This window comes from Phyllopteryx taeniolatus, chromosome 8 (assembly GCF_024500385.1).
Source record: "Phyllopteryx taeniolatus isolate TA_2022b chromosome 8, UOR_Ptae_1.2, whole genome shotgun sequence".
In the NCBI taxonomy this organism is placed as follows: Eukaryota; Metazoa; Chordata; class Actinopteri; order Syngnathiformes; family Syngnathidae; genus Phyllopteryx; species Phyllopteryx taeniolatus.
Window position 1 is genome coordinate 31380443 of NC_084509.1, and position 20162 is coordinate 31400604.

Below are 20162 nucleotides of genomic sequence, written 5' to 3' on the forward strand. Positions count from 1 at the left end.
TGCTGCTACAATGACAGCGAGGTCAGAGAACAAACCGCAATGCATTGTTGTTGCGCGTGAAACAAGCTAGGTCTTTTTCTTCTGCGACACGGACACTTAAAACACAGCGACTACGGTTTTCAAACGACAAAATAATTGATTATATAAGTTATTGCCGCTAAAAGGATTGTCAAATCGTTGGATTCAGTTTTTATTTACGTTTTAAACAACGGCCTAACTTTCTTTGGAATTGGGGTTTGTACTTCGTGTCAAGTAGTGCTTTGTCGCCATCTTGCGGCATCTATCGACTATTACAAACCTTTTTTGGGGGAGTGAATTTTATAAATACATTATTATCGTAATATTACACCTTGCAGTCTGGAAAAGATGATTTTGGTCACCAAAAAAAAAAATACGCCCATAAAAGGACTTTTTGCATTTTTTTTTTTTAATTTCTATAAAATTATTAGTGTTTATATAATTTAGAAAGTTGGAAAAAAAAAATCTGTCACAGACGCCAGTTTCATTGATGCACATGAAATTGGGTGGACATCTGTCATGACACAATGCAGTAATATGCAAATTGTCCCCACTGTTGTGTCATAATCTGGCAAAATTCTGAACGGCTCTCTCACAGACATAAGATTTATTTCGTTGCGTAATTTCACACTTCTCTCTTTCTCTGAGCTTGTTTGGACAATGTTGTGGTCTTAATTTTGTATTTTTTTTTGTCATCCTTCACGGCACGCAAGTAACAACAGGCGCGCCCTCTACTTGCAGCAGGCTTCTTTCTCTGACACGTGAGACATGACTAATGCAACTGTACAGTGTATGTGTGGCAAAAAGCCACCGAGATACCAGGTCTGCCTTCACAAGCTAATCTCTCAATCGACCCATCAGCGAGTAGCTGAGGATAGGTTCCAGGAAAAATTGGTGAATTTGGGAATAGCGAACTGCGTCTAGGCTGACGTTCAGTGGAGAGTTTTCAGAATGGCGCCCTCACCTGGTGATGTTGGCTCAGTTTGAAGGACAGAGCTCCGCCGTGTAGGAGAGCGGGCGACGATGACATCTGCTGCTGATTGTGGAAATGGAGTAGCGGAGGCGGCGGGTTCGTTTGGTTCTGGGCGTCTGGAGGTGAAAGCTGCAGCTGGTGGTGGTTGGTGCTTTTGTTGCCCGCCATCAGGGACATCATGTGCCCCGAGGAGGGCGGCGGCTTGGGGCTGAAGTGCAGCGAGGGCTTGGCGACGAGCGGCTTCATCTTCACGTGGTGGACGCCGTTGGACTTGAAAAGGCAGTTGTTGATGTCTTTGCTCTGCTGGGGGAGCCTCGGCCGCGCCCCCTTGTCCTGAAAGGTGGGACCCATTTTGGGGCCCCAACCCGCAAGACCTGCGGGTGCCACGTGGTGGTGTTGGGGGTGGAGATGCGTGCTGGGCTGATGCTGGTTGGCCGCCATCTGCTTCAGCTGCTCCGCGTGGGAGATCTCCGGCCAGCAGGGCAGGGACCTGGGGGGGCCTGCCTGCGTGCCGGCCTTCTGCGTCACGGGGGCACTAGCGGGGGAGGCGGTCAACGCAAACGAGGGCCCCGCCGAGGCCGGTCGGAGCTGGGGCGAGCCCCCGTGGACCTGAGCGTAATCCGGCGACTGTTCCATCTTGATGGGCCTCTCCATGGGGGAGCACAGGCCCACTGAGCTGGGGCGGCCCAGGTCCAGACCGAAGGCGTCATCCTGCTTCAGCATCTTCTCAAAATCCAGGTCGTTGAGGGGCGGCACCGATTTGGTCAGCTCGTCAAAAAGATCTTGCAGCTCCGGGTCGATCTGACCGCCGCCCTCGTCCTTGAAGTCGAAGATGGCGTCGGGGTGGGAACGGTCGCACGATGACTGAGCCTCCACGGGCTCCTTCTTCATCTCCTTCAGGGTCACGTTGAAGACGTCCGGCATCACGTAGTTCTTCCTCTGATGAGCCGGGGCGGCTTGCAAGGAGTGGGCGTGGCTTAAGTTGTGGTTGCGGGGGCCTGGTCCCAGACCACCGCCGGCCTCCAGCCGGACTCGCTTGAAGTCGGAGCCGGAGAAATTGTCGGAGACGCAGTTTTGACTGGGGGCGTGTCCCTCCAGCTTCCGCCGTAAGGACCCTTGAAGCTGCAAAACACAATAGGAAACACTTAGACCTCATCTTACTCATTTTTATGCAATAAAACAGCTGCAGCAATTTCACAAATCAGCACAAAAATGAGTGGATATTTGGACTTTTTTTTTATATTTATGTTAACATTTATTTTTATTACATTCATATTTTTTATTGTCTTTTTTGTTTTAACATTTTGTTGACATATTTGTTTTAAATCTCCAAATCATTGTTTCCACTTCTATTATATTTTTATTTGTTTCATATTTTTACTATTATATTTTGTGTTGGTTTTAAATTTTTTATCTTTAAATAATTTTTGTTATATTTTATTACCGGAAAGCCCAAAATCTATCACTAATCAACATGAAATTTGGTATACATTATTTACTTAAAAAAACATGTTATTTATTTGTGTTATATTTGCATTGTGATTTTATATTTGTAGATTTTTTATTTATTATTTTGAATATATTGTAAAGTATTATTTTTATCTGTATTGTATTTCTTTATTCTGGGCGGACATTTAAAAAAATAAATAAATAAAAAAAAAAAAAAAAAAAATGTTACTTTATTTACTTATTTTTTTAAATTCGTTTTTTTATTATCTGTTTTGTAGCTATGTATTTTTTTCAACTAATTTCAAACTGATTTTATATTTTGGTATTATTTTTGTACATATTACGGTTGATGTAATAAATAATTGTGTTTATAAATAATTCTATATATTTTCATTGTATATATATATTTATATATTTTTTTTTTTAATTAGCCCCCGACACCAGTTTCACCGATTAACACAAAATTGGGTGGACATGTCTATCATGGCTGAAATTGAACAGGAAGGCTGCTATTTTGGTTTGAAGCAACCATTTTGGACCCCAAAATTTGACAAACTCCTACTCGGGAAATCGCCCAAATGATCCCCAATCGGAAATATCCTAGACTAAATTCCTGAGCTTTTTTTGCCTATCTAATAGCTTGGCGTCAAATGTTTTCGTTGCTTTAATTTCTGCTTGATTTTAGAGGACATTTGTGTGAAACTCTGATTGGATATCAAGAGGCAGAAAGCATCCAGCTTTTTATGTCAAGCAGTTTTACATCCCGCAATGTGATCCTCCCACTGTGCTGCGAGTTGAATACAACAAAACCCTCAACATGATGCGTTGATCTTTCCTTCAATGCTTCAAGTCGAGGAGGCTCGTGTGTCACGGCGACATCTTCACCTTGATTAAAATGTGCGGATGTGGCTCCAAACAACTGTTAAGAGCGCGGGCTCCAGAGGCCCTCGGGCCGTGAGTCATCTCCATGTACCGTGTGCCAGCTGGCGGGAATGACTCAAAACTAGTTCCCACAGTGGAAAAAACACAAAAAACAAAACAAAAAAACCTACAACAACACAACAGCAGCGTGAGGAGGCCTTTTGACTTCCATGCTGGCACACTTGATCAGATCACATTTGTCGACATGATATCGCCACTGGGTAAACACTTTCTACCTCTCACTGCAATTTGGCCTGGCGACTCCCAGGAGCAGTGCTGTTATTGTGTTGCTATGGAAACAAATGCCGTCTATTATAGCAGGAAATATGAAGCATCCACTTTTGGGTGCGATTAGCGCCACGGCGGCTGTAAACGAGTCGGCGCGTTCAGCCGAGGAAGAAGGGTGTTACGACGCACGGCGGAGGGAAGCTTTTAATGTATGCAAATGAGCGAGTCAGACAAAGCCCCCCCCCCCCGTTGTGGCCCCCCGTGGTGCGCCGACGCAATCGTCTTCCTTTCCATTGCCATCAAAAATAACCGACTCGCAAGTGTTGAAATTGCATTTTAAACTGGAGCTTTGCACCTTGTTCTTGCTTGGAAAAGTCACTCGCGTACAAATACAACATCGTCATGAGGTGTTTTATCTCTGCTTGTTGGTTTAAAGCGCAATACTGTCTTTTATGATACAAAATGGTATGCATGTATGTTTAGCATGTAGTATACACACACACACACACACGGGTATACATACACACAAGGTGTCCCAAAAGTCCTTCTACACATTACACGTATACTTTGTTTTGTGTTTCGTTTCAGGTATCATTCAGACAGACAGCTTTAGCTTTGCAGTTTTTGTAAGCAAGACGGAGCAGCGTTGCAAAATTGCCACCTGGCAAGACGTTTTACTGTCCCCGACTACAGTTCTACACCAATTTGAGAAGCTTCATGAGCATGCCACTGCTCCCAAGCATAATACAATTTAAGCTATCCATGGGAAGTTTCTCAAAACAGGATCTGTTCTTTACAACTACAAAGCAGAAGTTCTGCCACTGACGAAACCACCCGTGAACTCCTAGAGCAGTCGTTCACGCTAAGCCACGGACAGTGTATTTGGAGGGCTGCACTGGAACTCAGCATCCACAAAAGCTTGATTCAGCGCGTGCTTCGGAAAGTGATCAAGCTTTACCCATACTGACTTCAGGTTGTTGAGCATCAGAATCTCCAGCTTGAAGCCTTTGAACAATTGAATCCAGTGAATCGAGCTTCTGTTCAAGCTGAATTGCAGTGCAGCCATCTGGATAGACTTTGCGCAAACGCCTGCTCTAGAGGTTTCGTGTGTTGTTTTCATCAGTTGTGGTAGTCCCAAGCCTTTTGCTGCACGGTTCGTCAAGAACAGATCCTATTTCGACAAATTTGCCATGGATAGCGTAAATTGTACTACGTGTTTGATGGCCATGAAGTTGCTAAAAACTGACTGTGCTGAACTACAGTCAGAGAGAGGAAAACGCTGCTCCAATGTCAAATGGCTTGATTCCATCAGGAAGGGCCTCCAGTGCAAATACTGTGTAGAACAAATCAAGTCACTTGCTGTGGCGAGTTTGGAAAAGGTAGATGAAACTTATTTTTCCATGTCGAAATAAAATAATATTAAACAACTACTTTTATTTGATTATTTATTCTTTCAGCAAGTATTTTTGATTATTCATGTATTTTTATTGTTGAATTCATATTTTTACCATTTTTATTTTTTCCGTTTGATAATTAGTACATTATTTAGCAATTTTCCCCAAAATGTTTTCATTATTTTAAATTCTTATTGGGTTTTTTTTTTTTTTTTTTTTTTTTTGCATTTGTCTAAATCCATTTTTATTCTAATTTATAAAGTTGGAAAAAAATGAGCCACTCACACCAGGTTCAGTGATAAGACATGAAATTAGGTAAAGACGTCTATCATGACAATCATGACGCTCACAGCCATTCTCAGAAAGAGAAGACAAAAGATTGACTTGCTAATGTAATTTCACACTCATCTATCGATATAGGTAGCTGTTGACACAACATCACGGCCTTCCTGGCCGCCGTTCGCCCTTCACGGCATGCACGTAATGACAGCGAGCTTTTTCCTGGAGAGGAGGACTCCAACTGGTGCGAGAGGCATGAATAATGCAGCGGGACAGTGGATGTGTGGCAAAAAGCCACTGAGATACAAGGCCTGCCTCACAAGCTCAAAAATAGAGCTTTTCGACCCACAAGTCACACTTTGTTTTGTGTCAGGAGAGATTTGAATGTCAACTCCATACATATACAGTAGAGCATATTGGTGGGTCACTTCTTCTCAAATTCACATTTTCTACTGGGAAACCTATCCATAGCTGTTTGTTGAAAAACTCACCTATTTGTACATTGTGTGCTCTTTCTGAAACGCCCTAACATACCACAAGATGCCACGAAAGCCCAGTCTCAATTGGTGTCAAGGAAGTGCCTCGACCTGATACAGCTCAACTGATAGACAAGCTCTGTTTGTTGGGAAGTTAAGTTTAGCCTGGGTTGTCAATGGAAGTGACAGAGTCTTTGCCGCTTGTGCATGTATGTACATACACACTTTGGCTGTTGTTTGTGTTTTTCCTCAAAATCCAAATCTGTAAGGCTTTTATTTTTAAGGATGGGGTTGTGCAATTAGTTTAAAATTATATTAAACTGGTTTTAGATGACAGTTTGTGATAAATTCACAGTTTAAATTACTGTATTATTATAGGAAATCATAACGTTGTTGAGGGCATCAGTAGTCTGGTTTTACATGGCGGCTTGTATTCCGATTAGAAGCCCAAAACCGAATAAAAATGCTCCATATAATAAATGCTTCAATCGGAAAAAAGGAGGCCGAATCCGAACGGAATTTCATTCGGTTTCACAGTGGTGGAATATTTCTTTTCCCAAACCGATCCAAGGTCATGCATACGGTTCAAGCGGAATCGCCGGCCTGTGTCCGTCCGGTCTGCTAAATCAGCTCAACTGATCATTTTGCGGTGGTCTCTGAATTCTTTTTTTCAGAGCTGTATATTAAAATATTACACTTACAGGCTCCCCGCTACCCACACATCTAATGAAAGATAATCCCACTCACAAGCGCTGGCCCCTCGCCGGCCTCAAATCCTCATGATAGATCTGCAAGTCATCTGAAAATAGATTTTTTGATTAACATTTAATGAGCTGGAGAAGCTCCGAATCACTCCTGCAGCCTTCGTGCTCTCTCTAAAAGTTAAGAACGGGTAAGTCCAAGTTCTACGACAAAATGCTTTCACACACAGAATTGTCAGCTTTTGTGGCCAGCGACCTACTTGTGGACGCAATTTCACGAAAAATACATGGAAATATTTAAAACCGACCCCTTTTGTCTGCGCCGCGTCCAAGCCGCCGCCATTCCTCCCGGGGCAGAACTGACTTGTCAGGTCGAGCGATCTGGACTGACACTGAGCGAATCGGAAGGGCGCTCCGGGCCGGTGTGACGCCACCCGGGCCTCAAGGTGGCGTCTGTCCGGGTGTTTGTTTTAAGACGAGTGAAAGGACGAGCTAGCCAACTCGGAGTCGGCATAAGCGAGGTAAACACTTTCGGACAAATGGGTCAAATTTGAAGCATTTTCCCTCTGTTGCCATCAAAGTCAGACCAGGCATTCATCTGTAAAAGATTATCCTGAGTGATTATCCTGTGGCGCAGGATTTGAAAGTGAGTTTGTTACTCAGCAATCTGCCCGGAAAACAGCCGGGAATTTTTTTTTTTAGTGGGAACTAAAGTGAGCTACAAAGATAGCAATAATCGCGTCGAATTTGAGAACCCATGATCCCGAGTGGTTATCCTGTGGTGTGTTCATGTTTTTTTCCCCCCTCCTCAATCTGTTCAAAAAAAGCAGCGAGGGCCGACAATCGTAAATGTTAAGTGGGGTACACGTTTTTAACATCCAAATTACGGCTAGGGAAAAAAATGTAAAATAAAATAACTCTGCTAAACGCAGAATTTCTGCCCCAAACATCCGCCAGGACCAAAAAAACAAAAACAAGGAAAGAAAAAATATTTCCGACCAGAACCATGTTTGGCACCGCCCGAACGAATGTTTCTCATGAACATTTGCTGCAGTGTTGGGCCAATGATAAACTTTGCCAAAAATGAGAGAGGACTATCTCTAAGTGATTTATTTATAAGGTACATAAAACATGATGTATTAGTGAGCTGAATTGTAGATAGTGTTTTTTTGTTTTTGTTTTTTTATTTAAATATTATTATTATTTTTTTTTAAACCTAAAATGGTAATCACGAGCACGCTAATGCTACTCACGAGTGCTAACTGTTAAGCAAAGGCTGATTTTGGGATTACCTGCGACACGAGTGAGGATAAGCGGGGCAGAAAACGGATGGATGGCTGGATGATTTTGTTGCCTCAAATTCTGTGCAGTTTTAAGGGTAGAAGTCCAGCCCTCATAAATCAGAATAAAATGCATGTTATTAATACAATTAAAAAAAATAAAAACATTTGTGGGAGTGGGGGCGATTGCTCTATCGCATAATCAATTCTAAAAAATGCAATCGTGACGGCCCTAATCCAAATGGATTTGTATTCAATTTGAGACACCCTACACATGATGAGGAAAAAACTTGCATGTGTGTTCTTACTGCTCTTTTTGTGTGTAGTGTACTTGAGATGACAAAAAGAACACACACATGCATCGCAAAATATATATTCCTGTGATTTTTGTGCACACGTACATTGCGATGACGATGCTCAAACAATATATTATGCAGCCCTAATTCCTAGTGTAGATTTCTTGTAATGACGGCGTCTCCGGCCGCCGTGAAAGTCCTGCGGTTGAATAAAAGCTCCTTGATAATGTGAGAGATGTTTGAATTATTGAAAAGAAGGTAAGAGAAACCGCTCCGAGGCACATTCAGTCAAATCAGATCATGGACGACGAGGGCGCTGAGGACGCTGACGACGCAGAGACTCATCCTCACACTCGCCTTTTGTCCTTCCTTTCACCTTTGTTTGCAAGACACCCCATGCTTTGTGTTGACACTATGTGCTTAACATGGCTGCCAAGTCCCAGGAGAGAAAGATGGTACATTTAGTTTGGTTCGCAAACTAGGAGCCATAACTTAGGGGTCCACGAATGACTGCGTTTGTAATGTACAAACGGGCAACGTCTTTGGCAATGTACAGCGCGATAGACTCCGTGATTGCCTTCCACTGGACTCCTGCATAAAATGATAGCTAAAACAAAACAAAAACAAAAAATATATATATATATATTTTTTTTTTTTATAGTTCCCAGCATGGTGGGAAAAGTGGCTAAATAAAAGTGAGCAAATAGCTAAGTTTGTTCGTGGAAGGTGTGCATATAGCCGGCAAAATGGATCAATTTAATTCAATCGACTTTGGTTGAAAACCTGTAACGTGAATTCAAAGATTTGCTTATGTTGTAATATAGATATGTTCAAACACAAAGACTTGTGGGTATATAAACAGTACAAAATATGTGCTCAATGTCTGCCATGTAGTGCCAGCCAAAGGTTGAATAACGTGTGCCGTAGTGTTCAGAAACAGTTGACTTTCCCTGAAGTGTGTCTGTCACGTGGACCCACCCAACACCAAGCAAGGAGGCGATGCTACAGACAAGCCTCGAGCCTCCCGAAGCCGCTCGCGGCTGGCGCCTCTCGTAGGCCCTCGACCACACGGTGGGATATATTCCGGCCAGTGGATGCTTTAAGCGGATATTTACGCGGCTCAATTTCATTGTATTTCATTGACTGTTGAGGTGAGTATTTTTATATACTTGGCCATTTCTAAAAAAAAAAAAAAAAAAAAAGAGAACCCTTGATTTAAAGAACAAATTGAGGCTCGTCTAACAAAACGGCCACGTGTCGAGAGGGTTCACGCGGGTTCACGCTGTGTTTTTGTGCTAATCAGGGCACTGCAGAGGTGGGCTACTTCTGGCCTCATCAGCACTTTGCCTCCCAACACACTTCCTGACACACTTGTCTCGCATGGAGGCGGCCCTCGGGAGAGAAGGATGAGCAGCAGTGGAGGGAAAAAAATGAGCGGGAGAGTCAGCCTCAGGGAAATGAGAAGAGACGATAAGAGCGGCTTTGAAGAGAAATTGTGCATTATATTTACCCAAGGCAGATTTTTTTGCGCATAAAATATTCAGCTGGAGAGACATTCAAATATTAGTTCTCCATTATCCCAACGCGCAAGATTAGAAGGCGGCGCTCCAATTAGTCCAAGAGTCTTTGTTTCGGCGTCAAACAGACGACTTTAATGTCACATCCCTCAAGCAAACATTCTTTATGAGCTTCTGTTGTGGGTCAGTCAAAATCAATAGAATTCTTGCTGGGATGTCGAAAAAAGATCGGTTGTTGGAAGACAGCACTAAAAAAGGTATATTTTAGGTTTTGAAATGGTAGGGATCCTTCAACATCCATTGCTCGAACAGTGTATCCCTATTGACAAATTCGCGTACTGTATTCGCAGAATAACTAGCTTTGGATGAACGATGTAACTAAGCAACCAAACTGTTGTATCAATGACGCAAGTGACAATTGTGATGCACAAGTCGTATAAATTGATTGACTATATGGATTGACATTCAGCACCCTTGGGTCTGATTTAAAATATAGGACTATATGAAAGTGGCTCGGGGAGTGCTCTGATTTCGAGCATCATTTTAACCTTTTGATCTCCGTTACCATAGCCACCTTGTATTGGATATTATTCAAACTCGATAACATTCTTGGTTTCACTTCAACTTCAAGCCGGCGGCGACAAGCCGTCACGTGGCATCAACCGAGGGTTGCCGAGCGCTCCTGACGCTGCCGTCGCCTCTCATCTGGGGCGCTCGCTAAACCTCGCCGCGACGTTTTAGGAAGGACGGCGGCACACCAGAAGTCTGGCGTGCAGCTGGAACTCACTCGCTCAGCAGCAGGAAAGCGAGAAATCGGCGCATTTTGACAGGAGGTTAACCTGCAGGTCATCCCGTTCGACAAGCGTACTTCCCTTTAAAGGGGACATGAGGGAAAACAATTTTTAATTACTAGCACACCAAGTCAAAAGCTAAGCGCAGCCACAAAGCTGTTGGATGCGCAGCGATTTATTTGTTGATACATCATACAGTATATCAAAGCTTTGCACTCGTTCATCGCCGTGGACGTTTATATTTGTCAAATAGAATCCAACCGTTTTCAAGTATGTTTTTCAATGGGTAGAAGTGGAAGAGGGTCTCGTCCCGCTTAACTAAAAGATCGCTGTAGATGGCGGCAAAACATCATTGTTGAGTAGAAGACCAAGATGAGGAGGTGAATCCTGGTTTGCAAAGTCCATTATTAGGCAGATATATGCCAACTCGTTGGAAATTGGGCATGTTGAGGCACCTCACGCTCAGACACAGGATTACCTGTGTACGTTATGAACGGAGTATGTTTCGCGGTAGGTAGGAGAAAGTGTGTGTCGGGATCGAGAAAGACGTTCACGGAGAGAACGATGAACATCATGTAAAAAAAGCCACTGACGTTAAACCTGAGCCATGCGGCGAGTCGGCCTCGTTCACGGGGCGTGTTTTGTCAGCAAATAAATTCTTTTTTTAGTCACAAACGCAAAACAATATTAGCGTCAAAGTAACTCTTCTGCTTGACATGGTTCTTTTAGCAAAAAGTCATTTTCTCCGCTTTTTGGTGGCACCAACCCATGTTCTACTGCTGATGACTAAAGAACGGAAACAGCTGGAAACGACAAAAGAGGAGTCTACTCTGTCTTGAAAGACTTGTCAAAATGTTCAAAAACAACTGGCAAACCTGAACTCTGCTTTGAATGGCCCAAAGTAGGACGTAGTCATTGGTTTATTATGTTTGTCGTATTGTCGCAATATGTGTGTATTCAATTATTTGAACTGATACGACTTTTGTTTTTGCTAATTATTTTGCAGACCCACAAGCTACGGCTCACAATCCGGTCTGGGGACCTCAGTTTGAGAACCATGCAAATGCAAATGATGTTGAATCCCAGCGCAAACACTCCTTAAAAGGCAGCTGGCACACAACGGGCACAAACTGCCACAGGAAAAGGCCCGGGAAGCGGTGGAACAAAAAAAGAAAAGAAAAGAAAAGAAAAGAAAAGGAAAGAAAAATCCCCTTCCTGTTTTCAGAGATGACTCCTAAGGCACGCAGCGGCCGTTTCCTGCTCGTTGTGCCGTCATCCCCTCACATCTGGCTTGGCGTTGTCCGCGCAGCTGCGTGGCAATGCGGGCCAACGATGCCACTGACGGCTTGCGCAACGTACACACTCCCGCCACGGCGACTCCCCCGATAAGGAGCGTCATCGAGCGACCTGCGAGCGAACACTGTTGTGCCAAGCTGATCTTTAATGGCAACGGAGCGCGGATGTTTCCCTTTTCCGAAGCAGGATATGGATAGCGTGTTTGAGTGAAGCGGAGAGCTCTTTAGGATCCATTTGATGTCCCGCGGGAAATCCGGCTGAGTGCTTCATGTTGTGCTAATGCTACTACTTGTGCTTTTAGACCAGAAAATAACACTTATTGTCTTCTTTTTGGCTTCTACAGGCTATAGAAAATAATGAGGGAAAGGATTATATTTGTCTGACTGACTGACTTTTATATCAAATGTAACTAACAAACTAAACAATGACCAACCAGTTCACTTTTGTATCAACGACATAACAGATTTACTCGATAACCAAGGAATACATAAGTTGACCTCAATAATGCAACACACCAAAATAACAAAACCTTTATTTGGCGTCAAATATGTAACTAGATAATTCACTTTAACATGGATGATTTCAATAACCGATTCTTAATGATGAAAATAAATTACTTAAGTAACTGACAAACTAACGAGACAACTGACTAAATATAACCGTCCTTGCAACTAAATATCTACTAAACAAACGAAATCAATGAACTAACCGTCCATTTTCCATACCGCTTAACCTCACTAGGGACGCGGGCGTGCTGGATCCTATCCCAGCTGACTTCGGTAGACCCTGAACTGGTCGCCAGTTATTTACAAAACCATTTGCACTCACATTCACACCTACGGGCAATTGAAGAGTCTACAATCAACCTAGCACGCATGTTTTTGGGATGCGGATGAGGAAACCGGAGTGCCCGGACGGAGAAAAGCCACGTGGGTGTCTTGTTGTTTTCCCCTGCCTCATCATGGAGTACGTGATAACTGCATCATGTGATGTTGTCTTCTGGCCTCTGGGAAACGTCACATGCATGATGAATGTTTAGAGGTCAAATATTTCCCGCATCCTCCATAGTTGTTGCCCCTCCTCAGCGCCACGACCACGCAAAAACACTTTCCCTTGCTCACTTGCTCGGCAATGCGTTCTGAACTTTCTCCGCCAACGCCGGTCCGCACAGACCTAATTTGGAGTGTCACAAATGATAGCGTGGACAAAAGAAAGCATCCCGAAGCTTTTTTTTTTTTTGCTTCCGAGCTGCAGTCATCCCCTTTTCAGAACCAACTCGCACAGAACTGATGACCAAAAATGTAGTCCATTACTACATTATCAAAACTAGTGAGTTAGTGATGTTTTTGGTACAACAGTGAACTAACTAACTAACGTATTAATGATGTAACTAAATAAATTAACGAATGAATTATTTAAGTAACAGACTAACTAAATAACTAACCTTTACGTCAATCCTGTAACTAAAAAGCTAATTAACTAACCAACTCAACTTTAGCATGAAATGTTACCAACTAAATAACTAACCTTCCTATCAATAATGTAACTTTCTTTTGGATCAATTTCTGTACGTAATTGACTCACTGAACAATCAACTAACTTTCCTATCAATGATGTAACTAACCAAATACAGTAACATTTGTACCAATCAAGTAACTGTCTGACTAAATGAAAGACTGACTGACTAAGTAACTAACTCTAATTTTACATCAATGGCAAAAGCAGTGTTCAGAAGCCAACAAGTGTCTGCACTCTCAGGTTTACACGGGTGGAAAAATCAACTTTCCCCTTAAGTCAAAGCAAACAGAGATCTGTCCAATTAAGACCACCGGGGTCTCCATAACACATGATCTCCTAAGCAACAGCAAAAACACCGCATGCGTATCCACTAAACATTGGCCGTCGCTTCGAAGTAGACAAAGCGACCTTTCCACAGCAGTCCATTCAATGAGGTTGAAAACCTTCATACGAATGAATTACGAGTACATGAAAGTGCAAGCGAGTTGCAGCAGCACAAAAAAAAGGTGCAGTTGGCTTTCCTGTTCCTAAAGGGAAGAGCGCTTTCCATCCCAGCTGAAGGGGAATTACACTGCTTGCTTGTGCGGATTTCACAGCTCAGCTGGCAACTGTGTTCCTTCACTGACTCCAGCTGTTTTCACCTCTGCACGCACACACTCGCCGTAACTACTTTAGGCGAAGCACATGAGCCCACAGTGGCCGTGGTGAACTTTACTGTAAGGTTAAGCGTCCGCCTGTGGATATTACTATTTTATTGCGCGAGAGGCTTAGAACATCTTGAAGTGGTCCCCAAAATCATAACATTTCTCCCAAAATTTTAAGAAAATGTTAATTTTTTTTTATATTCAATATTTCTAAATCATAAAACCCTATTTTTTTTAAAAATATTTTTAGATTGTTTTTTTTTTAAATGTTGAACATTTGTACACTCTCTTTTTAGTAACGTACACAATGAGTTCACAATCATGATTCTTTATAAAGCTCTTGGGCGAGGTGAGATTCAAACTCGGACCCTGTCAACTTCGAGCAGATGCGCCAAACACATGCCTCACCGTGCTGCCCTAAAGACAACAAGTATGGGCAAAATTATTGGAACAACAGCTAGTATCTCCAATTTGTTCTTGATCGATTCTGATACTATTGACAAATTTTCCGTCGGAGGCGAAGAAGCTGAAAGTCCACCTCAGAACATGGCCGCTGCGGGGCCGTGGCATGAAAAATGGCCGCCTTTGTTCCCTGATGTGAAAAAAAATCCACCAAAAAAAAATCCAATGGACTCTAAAAAAAGCCCAGGAAGGAAACTGGAGGTGGGGTGCATGGCAGCGAGGAATTCTCTCTCTCACACACACACACACACACGAGCCAGCTTGCACTGTTGCAACTGTATGAAAAAAATGCATCATCACACTTTATTTCCCCCAATAAGAGCACATTTTCCTAAGTGAGCACCTCCATTTTAAACCAACAAATCAAATAATAAACGGCCTTATAGGGGTGCCTGAACATGCCCCAAAACGCACACATTGTTGTAGTCATGTATCCTGGTGAAAATTTTAAGGGGCCCGAACATGATCCTAACAAAACATTCATTTTTTTGCATCAAGAAAATAACCAACTAGATAACTAATCCTACCTAAATTACTGAAACTTTTACTACAAAATACTATCAATGATGTAACTATCTAACTAACTAACTAACGACCTAGCAAACTAACTATTGTATCAATTAACTAACTTTCATATCAGTGATGTAACTAACTCACTCACTAAGTCAGTAAAATTTTAAGGGGCACGAACATAACACCCACACACCCAACCCTGACTCAGTAGTGTCACCTGGAGAGTTCGGGAAAGAAAGAAAGAAATAAAAGACGACACCAGGTTCACTTATCGACGTGAAATTGGGTGGAAATCATAACAGTACACACGAAAACGTTTACAGACTCGTGCACAAAACTGAAGTCGTCGTCTGCCAGTTTGGTTTCAAGCAGCCATTTTGGCCAAATTCCAGAGCTTGTACTTTGACAAGTTGAGTTCGCCATTCCGTCCGTCCAAGTCCCCTGGCGTCAGAGTGCAACGCAGCATCCGCGACACGTGGCCGCAGCCCGGCACCAGCGCAAACATCGCAGCCGCCGCTCGTCCGTCCGGTTGGCAGCGAAGAAGCGAGGAACAAGAGAGTCTGTGTCCCTCTTCTAGACCCGTGTGTCGCGTCTCAATCAAGACTCAAAACTTGCTTCAACGGTCGAGACCGCAGATCCCGAACCACCGGTTCATGGGCCATTTGTTACCGGGCGGCCCAGAGAGACTCAACAATTTTTCTGAAAGAAGGTAGTTTATTTAATTTCAAATGTAAACGCAGACCTCTCCATTTTGTGTGAATTGAGTAAAATGAGTTTTTCTCCTCCATTACTGGTTCTAAGTTAAAGCTAATAACTTTAGAGTATTCAAAGTAAATACTGTATGTATAAAGCAAAAAAAAAAAAAAAAAAAAAAAGTCTGATTTGGAAAAAATATATATTGCAAAGGTCTTTCAAAGAGGTATTTGGTCTCATTTAATCACAAAACCAGACAACACTGAGAAAATCATTTAAATGTAGTTAAAAAACATCCAAGTCCCAAATGTTCAAATTGCTATAAAACTACACTGAAAATATATTATGCTTTGGGAATAGAAATTAATAACAGGTGAGTGTACTAAAATTACAATCTTGAATAACGTTCTTGCGTAAACTGGACATACGTGACACATTGGCAATTTCCGAACACCCTTTTTGTTTTTCATTAGTTTAACATAGTTTCTACGTTGGTCTGTCAAAATATTGCTTTACATAAAACCACTCCATGGCACCAAAAAAGGTCGAGAGCTGGGCCGATTTTGTAAGTTCTCTCTTAATAGTGCACCCATTTTGAAGTAACGCACTTGTATTTGTTGATTAAAGTTTAAAAAAATAATTTAAAAAAGGGCCTAAGAATGTGATCAAACAGCTAATAATTGATACCAGTGCAGGGAAAAACTCCAGGTCTGTACAGTAGGTCAAAGTTGACATGCGATTAACAGCCAGGATGATGGCTGACAAGTTTGCGTTTTTTTTCCCACTCCCAAATCATGCGACTTTCCAGGAGTCTCGATGTCTGAAGCTTGTGCAACTTATGATCTTATGATGGCCAAATTTCATCAAAACAAATTGGTAATATATATATATTTTTTTAAAAAGCACAAATAATGCACTTTAAGGTCATAGCTAATAAAACTGAATGTATCCCAATCGGCCACATCATTAGGTACACCTGCACAGTCTAACAACATCCCAATACAAGAGATGTACCCCTAAAATCCTCCCTTCACAACAATAACGAGAAATGCATTGTGGGAGACGGCCACAATGTATCCACAGGAAGTTTTCTGTAAGTATATAAAATAAAAAGCTCAATATGATGCGGCGCATGTTAGTAAGAAAGTACTTTTAAAAAGTTGTGAGTAGTAAGTAGTGAAAGTTAGTATAAGTCAGTTACATCAATATCAAAGTTAACCAGTTTGCACAAATGTATACAAAAGTTAGTTACATCATTTATCGGAACATCAGTTTTGTTCGTTAGCTGGGTTATTACGTTATACATCAAGTAAGTAAGTTAGCTGGGTTGACGCTTTATTGATTACGAAGTAAGTTAGCTACACCTCCGCCTACAGGACTGGAGTAGAACAGCATCAAGTGTTATTTTACCATTGACTGTTCAACTGACTTTTTTTTTTTTTTTTTTTTAAATTAAGATCTGAAACCAAACACGTCACAAGTTACTGTATATGTCTAATCAAAAGTGTGATAATCATCTTAGAACAGATTCTAACAAGCTGTGTAGGGAACTTATTTGGTCCTGACTGTTGCCAAGCTATTGCACAATTTTCCCACATTTTTCCCAGAATGAAAAATTAAAAGCTGCCCCAATGCATCCCTGTGACCAAAAGGCGCTAACGGCTAAACGACAACAAGAGGCGGAGGCGTGTTCGCAGTCGTACTCGGAAAGCTGAATAGAGTTCTGTGTATGCTTTTACGCGTTCATTCTTCACTCACCGTGTTCCATTCCAGCCCGGCCGGCTCTTTTCCCAGCGAGTTCCTCGCATACTTTGCTGATGTTTTAGCTCGAATGAGCACTCGCCACTCACACAGCGGAGAGCTCGCCCACACCGCAGCTCAAAGACACGCTAATGAATTGTGAACATTACTAGCCACAAAAAAGCAAAAGCTTCTCATAAGCACACTGTAGTCAAATCAACAATAGGTACACATGCACCACAATGCCATCCAATAGAAAAGCTGCATGCAAAACTCTGCCATTACTAAGATAAACACTCTCACTTTTGATTGACACCGTCAGAGAGGTTATTATATTTCGATTTGCATTTCATCTTCAGGTCGCGGATGAGCTGGAGTCGATCCCAGCTGACTTTGTGCGCGAGGTAAGGTACACCATGGACTGACTAATCATTTGTATTAAAATGTAATTATTTTGAATTCGATTGTAATTTTTTTTATTATTAAATGGTATAGCTTTAAACTATTCAGAAATTGATTAAAATTACTTGATATTCTACAGTATGTGACATTTAAAAAAATATTTGTTACAATATTTTATGATACTGTATCAAAATATACTATTGCTATTATATTTTGAAATGATTTAATGATTGTAAATGATTAGAATTACTTTTAAAATGTCAGTTCAATGCATTTACAAAAATCATGATTCTAAAAGATTTGTATGCGATTTTTGATAAAAATAATCAGCATTATTTATTTATTATTTTCACTTGTTAAAAATTGTATTTTTCCCATCGATTTTCTGTACCGGTTCTCCTCACTAGGGTCGCGGGCGTGCTGGAGCCTATCCCAGCTATCTTCTGGCGAGAGGTGGGGTACACCCTGAACTGGGCGTCAGCCAATCGTAGGTGGTCACTATAAGGTAATTAAAATATCAGAAAAAAGTATATTGCAATGCAGTTAAATCATCATTATTGTTGTTAAATGAATACCACTCTGGCGGCGTCAATTAAACCGTACATTCTCTTTAAATGTCAGCAGTGTGTACACCGCGTTGTCATCAAATTTAACGGCGCTCACACGGTGTCACGTGTGCAACCCGGCGACTTCCTGGCAAACAGAACCTGAGCAGAACTTTTGCTTGCATGCATATGAACTGACTCGCAGCCCAGAGGAGGAGGGAGGGGGGACGAGAGAAGTGAGGGAGTAGAAAATGTGAGAGCTTGTTCCTGTGCACAGGGCCTGGCGGCTCAGGAGCCTGGGAAATTGTGCAGCTTGGCCCAGCTCTGAGAAATATTCTGAGCTTGAAATGTAAACATGTCTGAACTCTGATCTAACAGAACCGGCGCCCCGCCCCCCCCCCCCCACCCACTCGCCTCGCCCTTCACCCCAATCGTCCCCCTCCTTTTTCCCAGTCCAAGCCGCCATTCTGGGCCCTGCACAGGGGCTCGCTAGTGACATCAGCATCCCACTTTCTCATTTTGTAACGACCCTGGAGGGAGAACAGGGGGCTTTTTCTGAAGTCCGAACCCAATTGTTCCTACATAGCCGCCTGCATTTTGGACTGCTTTGGACTGATGAAGGCTTTTTTTTTTTTTTTTTTGGTGAAGGACTCTGAGGGAGGTGAGGACGGATGCATTGTGTTGCGGCCGAAGTGGACCTCCACGCCAAGTTTGGACGGATGTTACAAGCAAAAAAACAAACAAAAACAAAAAAACAAAAAGCAACGGTCTAAGATGCACACATCAGCCACAACCGTAGGTACGTCGGCAAACTGTAATGACATCCAATATAAGCGTTAAATAAATATTTAAATTATTGATTTATTAATTTATAAATTAAGCCTCTAAAAAGATAATGTTCACTTCAATTATTTTGAACTACATTTCATTTATCCATCCTTCCATTCATTTTAATTTTGTTTTAATTTTAGTTTTTTATATTAAATTAAGATATTCAAGTTTTTTTAATTATTATTTTATCATTTTGTAATAATTTTTTCGAAATATTTGACATTTAAGTTGGTTGAAACATGTTACATTATTATAATACTTTTTTTCCAGATTTTACAAATATAAATTATAATAGACAAATACTTTATTCATCCACAAGGAAAATACACTATATACAATACTACAACAGTGGAAAATTCACAAAATTCACTTCCAGAACAGTTTGTCTGAATTTCCACATTTTAAAAATGTCCAGAACAGTTATTGCAGTATGTAAAAGGCTACAAATATAAAGAATCGAAGCGGGCTAATCAGACCCGTTTACCCTGACACTGTGCAGTGTGAGAACATTTGAAGATAAGCTCACCGGCTTTCGCTTTGCCGACGCAAATGTGGCCGCTGACGTCGCGAAACGTGGACAAACACCAGTGTGTGTGTGTGTGTGTGTGTGTGTCACACCTGAACACGCTGGTTCCCACAGGGCTCCAGTTTCAGCAAAGTACTCGGAGCCGCGAGGGGCTCTGCCGTGACCCCCCCCCCGCCCCCCTTTATAACCTTCATCCTTACCCTCCTCTTCCTCACACACAAGCCTGCACTCACTTCACTGAAGCCAGGCAGGAAAAAAACTGACCAAGAGCACAAGAAATCACCCGGCAGACATGTCTAAAGATATACTTGCAGACATCGTCCTTGGTCTCCTGTAAAATGTGTGTGTTTTCTTTTCAAATCCAAACTAGGGTTTTTGATTTATCACAGAATAATAACACCTGAATGTCTTGGGAAGCTGAGTTGAACATTTGAACTTGAAAAGAGTTGAAGAAAATAACATGAAAAGTAACCTTGCACAAGAGATATGAATTGAACAACGATGAGAAATTAGTGGGCGGACTCGCCGTTTAAACCCCGATTCGTTATTTGTGTTGACAGTAACGAATGAATTTATTTATTTTTAGTTTAAAATGGCTTCCTTTAACCAGAATCCCTTGCCACAGCGTGGCCAAATATAGAAGCCGGGTTGGTTCCGCACCCGTCTCGT

The 20162-nt window shown here is 42.0% G+C and overlaps 1 protein-coding gene across 2 annotated transcripts in view; it reads right to left on the reverse strand.

Annotated features, from left to right (window-relative positions):
- Window positions 1-20162, reverse strand: part of zmp:0000001236 (mastermind-like protein 2) — a 40738-nt gene that overhangs the window by 9210 nt on the left and 11366 nt on the right. For both annotated transcript variants that reach the window (XM_061783351.1, XM_061783352.1), the window contains exon 2: window positions 983-2113. In XM_061783351.1, the coding sequence (XP_061639335.1) occupies window positions 983-2113 (1131 nt within the window). The remainder of the gene's footprint in view (window positions 1-982; window positions 2114-20162) is intronic.